General features: G+C 18.6%; 3 protein-coding genes across 3 annotated transcripts; 2 read left to right on the forward strand and 1 right to left on the reverse strand.

Moving 5' to 3' along the window:
• Nucleotides 1-388: 388 nt before the first annotated feature.
• Nucleotides 389-6,183, forward strand: PGAL8A_00128300 (potassium channel, putative; the record flags this gene model as incomplete). The annotated part of the gene is made up of 2 exons (XM_028674804.1): nucleotides 389-6,004; nucleotides 6,154-6,183. The coding sequence occupies 2 exons, from the start codon at nucleotides 389-391 to the stop codon at nucleotides 6,181-6,183; spliced, it is 5,646 nt and encodes a 1,881-aa protein (XP_028526398.1).
• A 519-nt stretch (nucleotides 6,184-6,702) lies between these two features.
• On the forward strand, nucleotides 6,703-9,771 carry PGAL8A_00128400 (conserved Plasmodium protein, unknown function; the record flags this gene model as incomplete). Its single annotated transcript, XM_028674805.1, has 1 exon — nucleotides 6,703-9,771. One exon carries the CDS (start codon nucleotides 6,703-6,705, stop codon nucleotides 9,769-9,771), a length of 3,069 nt encoding a protein of 1,022 aa, XP_028526399.1.
• Nucleotides 9,772-10,175: 404 nt separating this feature from the next.
• Nucleotides 10,176-13,013, reverse strand: PGAL8A_00128500 (conserved Plasmodium protein, unknown function; the record flags this gene model as incomplete). Its single annotated transcript, XM_028674806.1, has 1 exon — nucleotides 10,176-13,013. The coding sequence occupies one exon, from the start codon at nucleotides 13,011-13,013 to the stop codon at nucleotides 10,176-10,178; it is 2,838 nt and encodes a 945-aa protein (XP_028526400.1).
• Between the last annotated feature and the right edge of the window lie 243 nt (nucleotides 13,014-13,256).

The raw sequence follows: 13,256 nt of genomic DNA on the forward strand, positions 1-13,256 counted from the left end.
TTTTTAATAAATGAACTTTCTCTTAAAATATAAAGCATTTAAATTTACTAAAAAAGCTACTGTTAAAAAAAAAAAAAAAAAAAAAAAAAAAAAGTATGCTTAATTACAAATATATATATATATAATAACCTAACATAATGCTAAAATGAAATTAAATAAAAGAAATATTCTTAAAATAAAAATTATGTCAAATGTAAAAATATGAAGTGTAAATATGTATGCATATTGTTTACATTTATGCACAAGAAATATTTAAAAGAATAGCACTTTTCAAAAATATATTTATATAAATATATATAAATATAAATATATATGTATATATATATATATGTGCATGTATATATTCATATGCATGTATATATTTAAAATCATTTAGTGAATAAATAAAATGATAACCAAAAACAGAAAAAATAAAGAAATTTACAAAAATGATAAAATTAAAAATGATAAAAAAGAAATAAAAAATAACATAGAAAAAAGTAAAGAACAAAAACAGAGTGTCTCTAAAGAAAACCATATAAAAAAAAATATTAAAATTATAAATAATAAAATAAATGATATTATGAAAAAGCAACATAGTGTATCTTCTAATTCTAAATATTTTAAAGAAAATGAAAAGATTAAAGATATAGATTATTCTATCAATAATTCTTTTAATAAAGGGGGAAAAATATATTTAAATGATGATCACAACAATAATAATTTTGATGAAGAAAATATAAAAATTGTTTATGATAATAACTTTAGTAGTAATATAAATAGTTATAAAAAAAAAAGAAAAGAAAAAAAGATAAGATTATTCAGGATACAAAATTATATTTACAAAATATTTACATCATTGTTATGCTTATTTATTGTAATATTAATTCTTTATGCATCTATTGATATTTCTATTAATTATGGTCCAATAATTATTTTATACATTTTAGTTCTTGAATTAGGTAGTATGTTAATTTCTTACATTTTATTACAATTTCCTTTTTTTTATCGTTATTTAAAAAATATTTTTATGAGAGCTAGAAATGTAAATAAGTATTCTCATCAGTATAGACCACTTTATTATGATAATTTATCAAATAGTGATAAAGAAACAACTAATTCAGCAGAAAAAGGAAATAAATGGAACTCATATTCTTCTATGAATATAAATAAATGTGTAGGTAGAAATTCTCTTTTAAAAAGAAATAGTTTTATAACTTTCCTTTCCACATATAAGTCCAAGAAAAAAGATAAAAAGAAAAAAGATGATTATGAAAATTTTTATAAAGATAAAAAAAGAATAAAAGAAAATAAAAAGTTAAATATATGTAGTACCAATAAAGCAGACGAGTTAGATGAAACTTATAAAGAAAAAAAAAATATCCATAGAAATGATTATATAAATAACTATAAAAGAAAAAGTATTTATTTAGATGATTGCAATGTATGGATAAAGAAAAATATGAGAAAATCTAATAAAAAAAGTTTTAAATTAACAAAGTCTCTTAGTTTCAGCATGGGTCTGAATAAAAATAATAATATGATAATAAAAGATTCTGCAAGTTTGGATAATTTAAAGTTATTTTTAGATCAAACTTCTAATAAATTTATAAGAAATAATAATAAATTACAAACTAGGAAATCAACAATATATAATAAATATATACCGTTAACATTTGCTTCTGCACACAAAAACAATTTATTTACTGAAATTTTAAAAGCTCATCCAAAGGAGTTAGCTTCTTTTTCATCTGATTATTCTTCCTCTGATGAAGAATTTGATAATATATCATATAAAAATATTTATTTTAATGAAAAACCTGAAAAAGAAAAATATGAACAAGAAATGATAAATAATGAAAAAAAATCTCGCAATAATTATATGGGTCATAACCCTTACGCAACAAAAAATGCCATATTATTTCATAAAAAAAAAAAAAAAAAAAAAAAAAAAAAAAATTCTTTGAATAATATAAAATGCTTCAATAAAATAAAAAATTTGTTACATTTTTTTATTTATTATAATATGAAATCTCCTAAATCCTCCAATAATATATTCTTATTTTTTAGGGGTTTATATATATATACAAAGCATAGATTTATTCATTATGTATCTTATCAACCAATATGGATAGTTGCCATATTAATAAGAATTGTATTATGGTGTATTATATGGATATGGGCAGCAAGCTACATGGAAAGAAAACCAAAAAATTTTAAAATAACTGAATGGGATATGAAAAATGTTCCATCTATATATGGTTATATCGAATGTACATTTCAGTGGTGTGGTGTTTTTGATTATTTTGTTGGGTTATATTTTTCTAATAATAAATTAAAATATATATTTTCATTTTTTTCACTCATTGACTTTATAACTACTCCTGTATCTTCTTTGGTGATGAATTTTTTTTTCCCAAGTTATTTTAATAAAAATTATTGGTTTTTAATATTAGGACCTTTAAGATTCTTAAGATTGGTAAGAGCAGAAAGTACTATAAGTTCTTGCTTTTTTTGGCTAAATGATGTTAAAATAATTATTATTGGAATAATTATTTTAGCGCTAGCTATTTTATTTACATTTTCAGGAATTATGTATATATTAGAAGCACCTGATATAGAAAGGGATTTTGTAAAACCATTAGATTTTGTCTATTTTGGGGTTATTACTATGTCTACTGTTGGATATGGAGATTACACACCTGTAACAAAAGCAGGAAAATTCTTAACAATGTTCATAATTATTACTTGTATAAGTTTTGTAGCTGCTCAATTTAAAAGATTAAAAGAAGCTATGTTTAGCCCGAAAACTGTTATGGGTATAATACCAAAGCAAGATGATGATTATATTTTAATTCTAGGTCCAGTTAGCCCCATTCAATTGTTATATATCTGTAAAGGTATATATAATAGTTTTCCAAATTCAGTTGAATCCATCTTTTTATTTACTCCTCTTCCTGTTATCATTTATCGTTATGTATATGGTAGTATTGTTAAAAATACAAATATAAAGTTATGCATAAGTGGGGGTAATGAATGTTTTATTTGTCCCAGCGTTATATATGATGCTGTTATAAATGCAAGAGCTCTTTATATATTAAATAATGTTGACTGTGAAAAGTATACATTATTATACCAACAAATTTTTTTATCAAGTAGTAATTTAAATTTTAGTATGCGTGAACAAAGCCAAATAATTAGTTCTAATAATATTTTACATAATCGAATTATAAATAAGTTCAAAAAAGAAAATGCATCCAAATGGAACTTTAATGATATTTATTCAGAATATAAGAGTGAGATAAATAGGAATAATATGCTTAATTTAGAAATGAATATCAATATTAATAACTCTCATTTTATTACAGAAAAAGATGACCAACAATGTCTTCTAAGGTTTATTGGCACATATAATATTTGTAATTCTCTAATACCAATTACTCTTCAATTATCAAACAATACATACAAAGATTTAATTAAATCTATGAATGTTTATAATTACCTTAGTATTGAAGAACTAAAATATGCATTGATAGCTAAAAGTGTTAATTGTAAAGGCCTATTTTTTCTTATTATTAATTTTTTTTATAAACCTAAAGCAGTTAATAGCTTAAAAAAATATATTATTGACTTAAAACTTTTAATGTATAGTGGTATTCTAAAGAAGATAAATAAGGAAAAATTGAGTAGTAATAATATAAAAACCCAAAAAATGAGTAAATTATCAAGTTCTGAAAATAAATTTTCTAATTTTTTTTCCATTTTTAAAAGAAACAAAAATAAACAAAAAAAAATGAGTAATTCAAAAAATAAAAATAATAAAATTACAAATAATAGCAATAATAATGATAATAAGGACAATAACCATAATAACAGGAAAAAACAAAATATAAACAAGAAATATAGTTATAATGATGACAAAAATAATAACAGTGATAATAGTGATGTTTATTGTAATGAAAGAAATAATTATCCTAATAAAACTACAAATAAAAATTACACAAATAAAATATCTCCTTCTATTGAGAAAAATAATAGGAAAAATAATTCAACAGAAAATACATATAACAATGCAGTCAATCATAATGATCCATATCATTCTTTTTTAAAAAATAATGATAATAATAATGAAAATAATAATAATATGTTTCTCTTAAATTCAGTTGAAGGTTATAATGGCTACCATTACATGAATTATAAAAATTATTACTATATGTTAGAAAAGGTTAGTTTAAATATGTATTATTATTTAGAAGGGTTAAAATATAATATATATAGATTTCAATTTCCTGAATGCATGAGGGGGTTTTTATTTCAAACTGCATCAGAATATTTATATCAAAAGCATAGTGCATTTCTTATAGGTATTATAACTATTAATAAAGAAATTTTTTTAAACCCTATAAATTACATAATAGGGGAAGAAAATAAATATTATTATACAACAGCCTTTTCAGGTATTATCCTAACCACCAGTTTAGATAATTTAATAAAATTATCTTCTATAAAAAATATTTCTAAAAATGTATATGAATATAATAATATGAGAATTCAAGAAAAGTATAATTCCATTTCTAAGAATGTTAATAATAAAAATCATAAAAATTTTTTAAATAAGGATGAAATGAATGAAAATGCAGAAATAAAAATTGTTCTAACGTGTAATGAAAGTTCTTCATATTCTGATAATTCATCTATAAGTACTGATAACTTTTCATACGATATCAATTTAAAGAAATCATATAACACTGATAACTCTAGTAATCAAAAAAAAATCAAAAAAAAAAAGAGCTTACCTTATAATTTTGTTTTAGGTATTTATGAAATAAATAATTATATTTCTGCATATCAAGACATTTTTATTGATAAAAAAAAGCCCTTATTGTTAGTGTGCGGTTGGCCTAGTAATATTCACCTACTCTTTAAGTATTTAAAAATTAATTTATACAATTCAATTAATTTCAAAAAAAAAAAAAAAAAAAATTATGCTAGCATAAAATATAATGTCATCATATTATCTCTGCACATCCCTAAATTTAATTATGTTAATGATCTTTTTGATTATTCAAATAATATAGCCTTTATTAGAGGATCAGCATTAAATAGTACTAATTTAATACAAGCTGGAGTTTTTTATGCTAAAAGAATAATTATATTAAATGCTAATCATAGTTTATATATTGATAAGGATGCTTATAGATTAGATAATGAAGTAATTATTATTAAGAATATAATATATCAATTGTATCACCATATATCAAAAAATAGAAATAATTATACTGATTTATTAAAAAAAATATTCAAAAATGAATTTAGAGATAGAAAAATTAATGATATTTTTTTTTTAACAGAAAAGAATTTTGATATAAATGAAATGGACCATTCTTATATGAATATCTTAATAAAAGAAAACACATCCTCCTCTAATTATTATTCATCCAATAGTTCTTTACAAAAAGAAAGTAAAAAAAGCAATTATGACATTTTTAATGTTAATAAAAATCCTTATATAATATGTTTAATTAAAAATTCAGAGAGCTTAGAATATATAGATGGAAGTATAAACTTATCTTATGAAAATTATAATGATAATGAAAAAATGAATAAAATATGGGAAAACTGTGGTGAGTATATTTATACATTAGAATTAGTATCTGCAAATATATTTGTTGATGAAATGTTACATAATTTAGTTTCATTTTCACTACCAATAAGTAAATACGCAATTGAATACTCAGTCATATATTCATTAATAGGTATTGATATAAATGAATATTCTAAAAATATAAAAACATTTCATGAAAATTTAAATCTTAGCACCGGATCAGTTTATTTGGTTCCAATTCCATCTTATTTTTACAAAAAGAGTTTTTATAAATGTTTTTCCTATTTTTTACATAATAAACAATGTTTATGTATTGGAATACTTCGATACTTAAATATTTCACCTTTATTTAGTAAGTCTAAAAAGTTATTTATCTTATCATGCCCATCACGAACTATGAAAATTGAACAAAATGATAAGGTTAGAAAAAAAAAAAAATTAAGAAAAAATATAAAATTTTTTATACTAATAATTTATGTTCACTTTTTAGATTTATACGTTAATAATATTCTAAAGTTTCTAAAATAATTTAAAAATTTTTTTTTTTTTTTTTTTTTTTTTTTTTTTAGGCTTATGTAATTGCACATAAGTGGAAATAATTTTTTTATTAAAAAAAAATTATTAAGTAAAAGAGAAAAATTCAACTATAAAAACTAAATAATTTAAAAAAAAAAAAAAAAAATTAAATTAAATTATTAAAATATTATATATATATATATATATAAAGAAAATAAATAAGGGTTAATAAACTATTTGGTATTTTGTAATTAAACAATTTAATGATTATTATATAATTTTTGTGAGTTACTAAATATGTCTGTTTTATTATACTAAAATATATTTAAGAATCAATTTATAAAAAGAAAATATTTTTGTTGTATCTAATAACAATATTATTTTTTTTTTTTTTTTAATTTGCTAATAATAAAAAAAAAAAAAAAAATTTTTTTTTAGTTGTTACTTTTTTGTCTAAAGAAAAAGAATACTCATTCATTTCATTTTATTTATTTTTTTTATTTGTTTATTTTTTTTTTAATTTGTACAATTAATCTTCATATTAAGGAAAATTATTGTCTTTAATATAAAGATATATATATTTAAAAGAAAAAAAAAAAAAAATGATTGATTTGCGAAAAGTTCTTTTAAAAAAAACATTTAAATTTTATAGAAATATTAATAGAAATATAGCTGTTTTTTATATGAATTTAATGTTTCACAACTTTGATGATGATTTAATATTAGTATTAATTAAAACTTACAATAACATATTAAAAAAATATGAAAAAAAAAAACTTAATTTTTGCGATGAATATTTTATAATTTTTAATTATATAATTTTTTCCTATTTTAACTTTTTTTTTTCTGAATTAGATTTACATAATTCTATTCTCTTCGATATTTTTTATGACTTTAATATAAAATGCTTAAAAAATGTCAAAATAAAGAGAAAAAAAAAGTTTTCAGTAAGTTTGTATTATAATGACAAATTGGGACTTGAAAATGAAAATCACATTAAGTATGATAGGAACTCATTTAAAAAAAATACAAATAATTTAAGAGAAAAACAACAGTATCTAAGGTTTACAAATGAAGACAAACATATTAATAGCATTTTAAAAAAAAATAGCTATTATGAAAATTATCCTTTTCACAATAATACATACCTTAAATATAATAATCACTATGAAAGTAACATTTATAATGATAGAAATAATTCCCAATATAGAGAATATAAAGATTTTAATAAAAATTTAATTGATCATATTGAACCCATTAATTATATAAATAGAGAAAGGGAGTTATTTTTTCTAGAAGAGAAATTATTAGAAAGAAATGATATGTTCTGTATACAAGAAGATATTAATATAAAAAAAAAAAATTTAATTAAAGAATTGAAAAATTTATATGCTCATGTATATTATTGGAAATACTTAACTGAATTACATATAAAATGTAATAGAAGGATTGGTACAGATGAAAAAAATATTTACATAGATATTTATAAAAATATTTATAATTTATTTAAACGTATGAATGAAAAGCATTATGAAAATTTAAAAATGCTTAATAAAAAAAGAGAAGAATTATCAATTACTCATAATAATGAAATGGAAAATATTATAAATGAAAATAAAATAAATAAAAAAAATAAAGACTATCAACAAAAAATTAACAATATGGTATATAAGCATATAGCTGAAAAAAAAGCTTTAAATAGACATATTGAACATGAATTGAACATAATGCAACAAGTAAATCTACAAGAATATAAACAAAACATATTTTATATTTTTAATATTATTGATAATAATGAAAATATTTTGTCATTACCCCCTTTACCTATAGAAGAAAAGGAAAAAGAAAAGAAACTTAACAAAAATTTTCCTAATGAAGTAGGAAATACAAAAAACATCCTAGATGAAAAAAATTATAAATATATAATGAATTCCTTCAATTTTTTTTATTTATATAAATTAATTAAAAGCAGAATGAATCTTTACAGTTATTTATATTTCCATATTAAAAATTCTCTATATGATGTATTGAACATTTCTGTAATATTTAGTTTAGGTGAAATTTTTAACATATTTGAACGAGGTGATAAAAACAACATTGAATTTAAAAAAAAATTTTTAAATACATTAAACAGTACTTATAACATTCATTATGTTTATAATTATAAAAATAAAATTTGCGAAAAAGAGATTTCTTCCGTTAACATGAAAGACAACAAGAAAAACTTAAATGAAAGAAATTATTCTAAAGGGAAATTAAATATTTTAAATGATGATAAAAAAAAAAATTGGAATTTAAAAAAAAAGGATACACAAGTTATAACAAGTCAGGAAGAAAAAAATGATGATACTTATTCAAAATACCAAGATTCAAAATATTTTGATGAAAAAGGAAACTTTAAATATAGAAATTTAAAAGAAGAAAAAAACTTTTTTAACATAAGCTATTGTAGTACTTATAAATTTTTAAAGGAAAATTCTATTCGATTTTTAAAAAATAAAACTTCAAATAGAGAACATACCAATATAAATACAAACAAACTATGTATAAAAGACAAAAAATTAAATGCTCTTATCCTATATATTAATGAAGATTTTAATTTTCATAATGAAAATGTTTACAAAAATCTTTTTAATATTAGTATAACAAAAACAGATTTTATTTTTCCTAATTTAAAAGAACAATTAAATATTTTTAATGATTTTAAAATCAATAATTCATATAATTATTCATCTAATATGAAAAGTAAAAATGTAATAGAAAATTCTGATGAAAAAAATATTTCTAGTGTTAATAAAAAAGGTTCTTATTTTAGCTTTGGGAATATCATTATAACAAGGCATACGAATCTAAAAATAGCAATGAATGAAATATCAAACAAAGAAAAAAATGAAATGAATATGAATAAAAAAAAGGAAAAACAAAATAACATAAATAATGCTGAATTTAATAGCAAAAATGAAAATAATGTTAATTTAAGTGAAAATAATAATATATCTCAAATTTCTATCTCTCAAATGCTTAGAAAAAATAGTGATATTATTACTGAAAAGAATGTATTTAATTCAAATACAAATTACAAAAACAAATGCACATTTTATAAAAAATTTTTAAAAAACAACAAAAAAAAAAATATACATATAGATGTTATTTTTCACGTAATAATTCCAAAAAACATAAATAAAAAAAGTTTTAAAATAATTCTCTTTTCATTATTTAAAATACTCGATATATGCAAATTGCATAATATTTGTTCATTAAATTTTTCTCTTCCGTATGTTCATAATATTGTACACAAAAGTAAACGACCTGCTATTTATTCATTTATATATTCTTTTATTTTTTCAATTTTAGAATATGTAAAAAGTTCGGAATCATCTAGCAATAACATAAAGATATTTCATTTTATTTTTCCTTATTTAAAATTTTACGAAAACAAAAATTATACCAAAAAAGAATATTACGTTGAAAAAGCTTCTAATTCTCTTATCAGTTATAATTATTTTAATACAAATAACTTACATATTGAAAAAAATAATCATCATAACATAACAGAATATAAGATGGACAAAAAAAAAAAAAGCTACAAAAAAATATCTAATGTAACTGCTTTTATTGATAAAATAATAGTTAGTTTAAAGGAGAGATATATTTTAATTGAAAACATATGATACTAAGCTAATAAAAAACAATAAAGACAATAATAATAAAAATAAAACTAATTATGATTGTTGACAACATTAAAAAAAAAAAAAAAAATAAATGACATTATTAATTATAAAAAAAAAAATAATAAAAAAAATAAAATAAAATAAAATAAAATAAAATAAATAAATAATAATATTTATGGTTATGAAAATTATTTAAAAGATAAATAAATTGGAATATATGTATTTTTTTCATATTAAATTTTTTTTTTTTTTTTTTTTTATTTTTTTTTATTATTTTCAAATAAATAATTTTATACATAATAAAAAAAAATTATTATATATATCAATTTTAAAATTAATAATTTTGAAGCTACAAATAAAAAAAACTAATATTTATGATATCCATTATTTATTTATGTTTATATTTATAGAAAATTTTTATTAATATTTGATATATGCCCATTTATAAAAACATCATTGTTTATTTCTAAATGTATTAAATCATGTGTATCGTAATTTTTCATATTTAATAAATTTACTAACATTTCTTTTTTTAATTTTTCTATCAATTGATTATCATTTATGTGTGTATTTTCTGTATCTTTATACATACCTTTAAAGATGCAATAATATTTAAATCTGTCATATATTAATTTATTAACTTTCAAAATATATCTTAAAGCTTTAAAATTTTTACAAAGACTAACAACATATTCATTTTCTTTTTCATTATTGCTATCAAATAATTTATAAATATTATTAATTATACTTTTTAATTTTTCAGGATTGTAACAATCAATATCTTTTCTAAGTTTTTCTATGTTGTAAATACATTTTTTGCTATTTTTGTTTGAGAGTATAATGTCTAAATAATTGTTATTATTAGAAATATTTTCGCAACATTCTCTTTGTTTGGTATTTTCACAGTCATTTATATTTTTATCCAATCTATCTTTAAAAATAATAGTTTTTTTTAAATTTTCTTTATCTGCTTTTAGAGTATAATTCATTTTTTTTTTAATATCAGAATTATATATATTTACTGTATCAACCTTTGTAATCTTTTTATCTATTCTATCTTTATGTTTACCTATCATTTTTTCATCAGTATATGTATCATTCTTATTAATTTTATATTCCTTGTTATTCTTATGTTTTATCATATTTGCAAAATCATTTTTCATGATTTTCTCATTTTTATCTGATTTATTTGACTCATGAATTTCATTTTTTTCCATAGATGAATCGTTTACATTAATACCTTCCTTAAAAATTTTATGAAAAAAAGATATTAATGTATTTATTGATAATTCATTTAAAGAACTATAAAAATTGTGAAGATTTTCATTTTTATAATTGACTCTATCATCTTTATTTTTATTGTCTGTTTTGTTTTCATTTAAAAAAATGTGAGACTTATAGGTATCCTCTTGATTGCTATTGTAACTATTATTACTATTATTATCATCATTACATTTGGAAAAAGAATAGTTTTTTTTATTTTTTTTATCAGATAATTCATTATTATTATTATTATTATTATTATTATTATTATTATTATTATTATAATTATCCTGATTTTCAATTAGTTTATCAATATTTTTAATATTATATTCAACAAATTGATAATATTTTTTTAAATTTTCATTTATATATTGATCTCCTAAATAATTTAGAAAAGAAATACTCTCAAAATAATTTTTAAAAATATTACTATATTTTAAATAATAATACTTACCATATTTTTTTACATATTTTAAAAAAAAATTAGATATGGAAAAAAGAGCATCCTTAAAACATATGCGAACTTTAAAAACTTTATCAAATGTTAATTTTGTTAATTTTTCATTTTCTAATGGATTAATTATTTCTAACGTGCAAAATATATCATCAAATAAATCATTTAAATAGAGATTTTTTTTATATACATAAAAACTTTTTTTGCTTAAACCGTCAGGTTTTGAAAAATCGTATTCTTCAAAATTATTTAAAAAAAGGAGCAAACTTGCTTTATCTTTAAATAAAGAAAAATGGGATATAAATTTATGTACAACTTCTCCTATATATAAAAAAGTGTTTTTTTTATAGAAAATAAATTTATGTTCATTTAAAAATTTAGTCAATATTAATAAAACATTAAAAGAACTAATCCCCCCTTTCGATGCATCATTTAAATCATTTTGTGACAAAAAAATTTTTAAAAAAATTATCAAATATTTTATTAATGAATTATTTTTTATATAATTTTGTGTTTTTATAGTGCTTGTCAACGCACTTAATTGATTAAAAGAAATATCAATGGATAATTGAAATTCTTTAAAAAAGCATTTCACTATTGGTACACGAGCATGTAATATTTTTTTTATAATAGTATTTTTAAATAGTTTATCCTTTCTCATTTGATTATATAACGTTTGAATATTATCTCTATTAGATTCACAATCATTATATATACATATATCTATATCTGAACTGTATATATCTAAGTCTGTGTTACATGAACCGAATACTACCATAAAAAATGTGGGAAAAATCATTTTAAGAAAATTTTCTATGTTTTTTAATATTTGTTTTCTTATTAATATTTCATTAGAAGTTGGTTTCATTAAATGTATAAGGTATACTATTTCTCTTCCAATATTATTGAATACTTTTATTAAAGAACTACTAATAAACTGACTTTTAAAAGTATTTAAAATATGTTTATCATTATATATATTACTATCATTCATTTTTTCCGATATTTTATAAAAATAAGTATTTTTTTTTATTTCTTTTATTATACTATCATAATTATTATTTTTACATAAATATATTCTCTTTAATTCATCTATATAATTAATTAAAATATTTTTATCTTCTTTATTCATCCATCTGTTTTTTTCATGTCTATAATTGAAAAAAGAATTAAATCCTTTTTTTCTCGAATATTGTTTAATTATGTCATTATCATTTAATCGCTTTATTCTTTTATACAAATTATTTTCAAACTTATTATATTCGTGTTTCTTTTTTTTGTTTAATAAATTATTAACAATTAAATCTTCTTTATTTTCTGTATCATCCCTTTTTTTTTTTTTTTTCTTTCTTTTTTTTTTATTAAAAAATATTTTTTTTTTTCCTTTAATGTGCTCTTCACTTTTATCAAATAAATGCTCATTAAAACAATTATATATTTTCTTCTGTATATGAGTTATTTTTTTTATTTCCTTATTTACATTTTTTTTTTCTGATATCTCTATTATTTTATTTCTCCTACTCATTTTTTTTTTTTTTTTTTTACTTTTTCTTAATATTTTTCTTTATTTTAATAAAAAAAAATTAATGTTATATCTTCACAATTAAAAGTTTTAGGATTCTTTCTCTCTCTTTTTTTTTTTTTTTTTTTTAAATGTTCAATTTTCCAACCTAGTATATGTTAATATAAACTTAACATGGGTTTTTATGAATATTCATATGATTAATTAGCATAAAACTTTTTTATTAGTTTTTTCCTATCTTTCTTT

This window comes from Plasmodium gallinaceum (assembly GCF_900005855.1).
Source record: "Plasmodium gallinaceum strain 8A genome assembly, contig: PGAL8A_v1_64, whole genome shotgun sequence".
In the NCBI taxonomy this organism is placed as follows: domain Eukaryota; phylum Apicomplexa; class Aconoidasida; order Haemosporida; family Plasmodiidae; genus Plasmodium; species Plasmodium gallinaceum.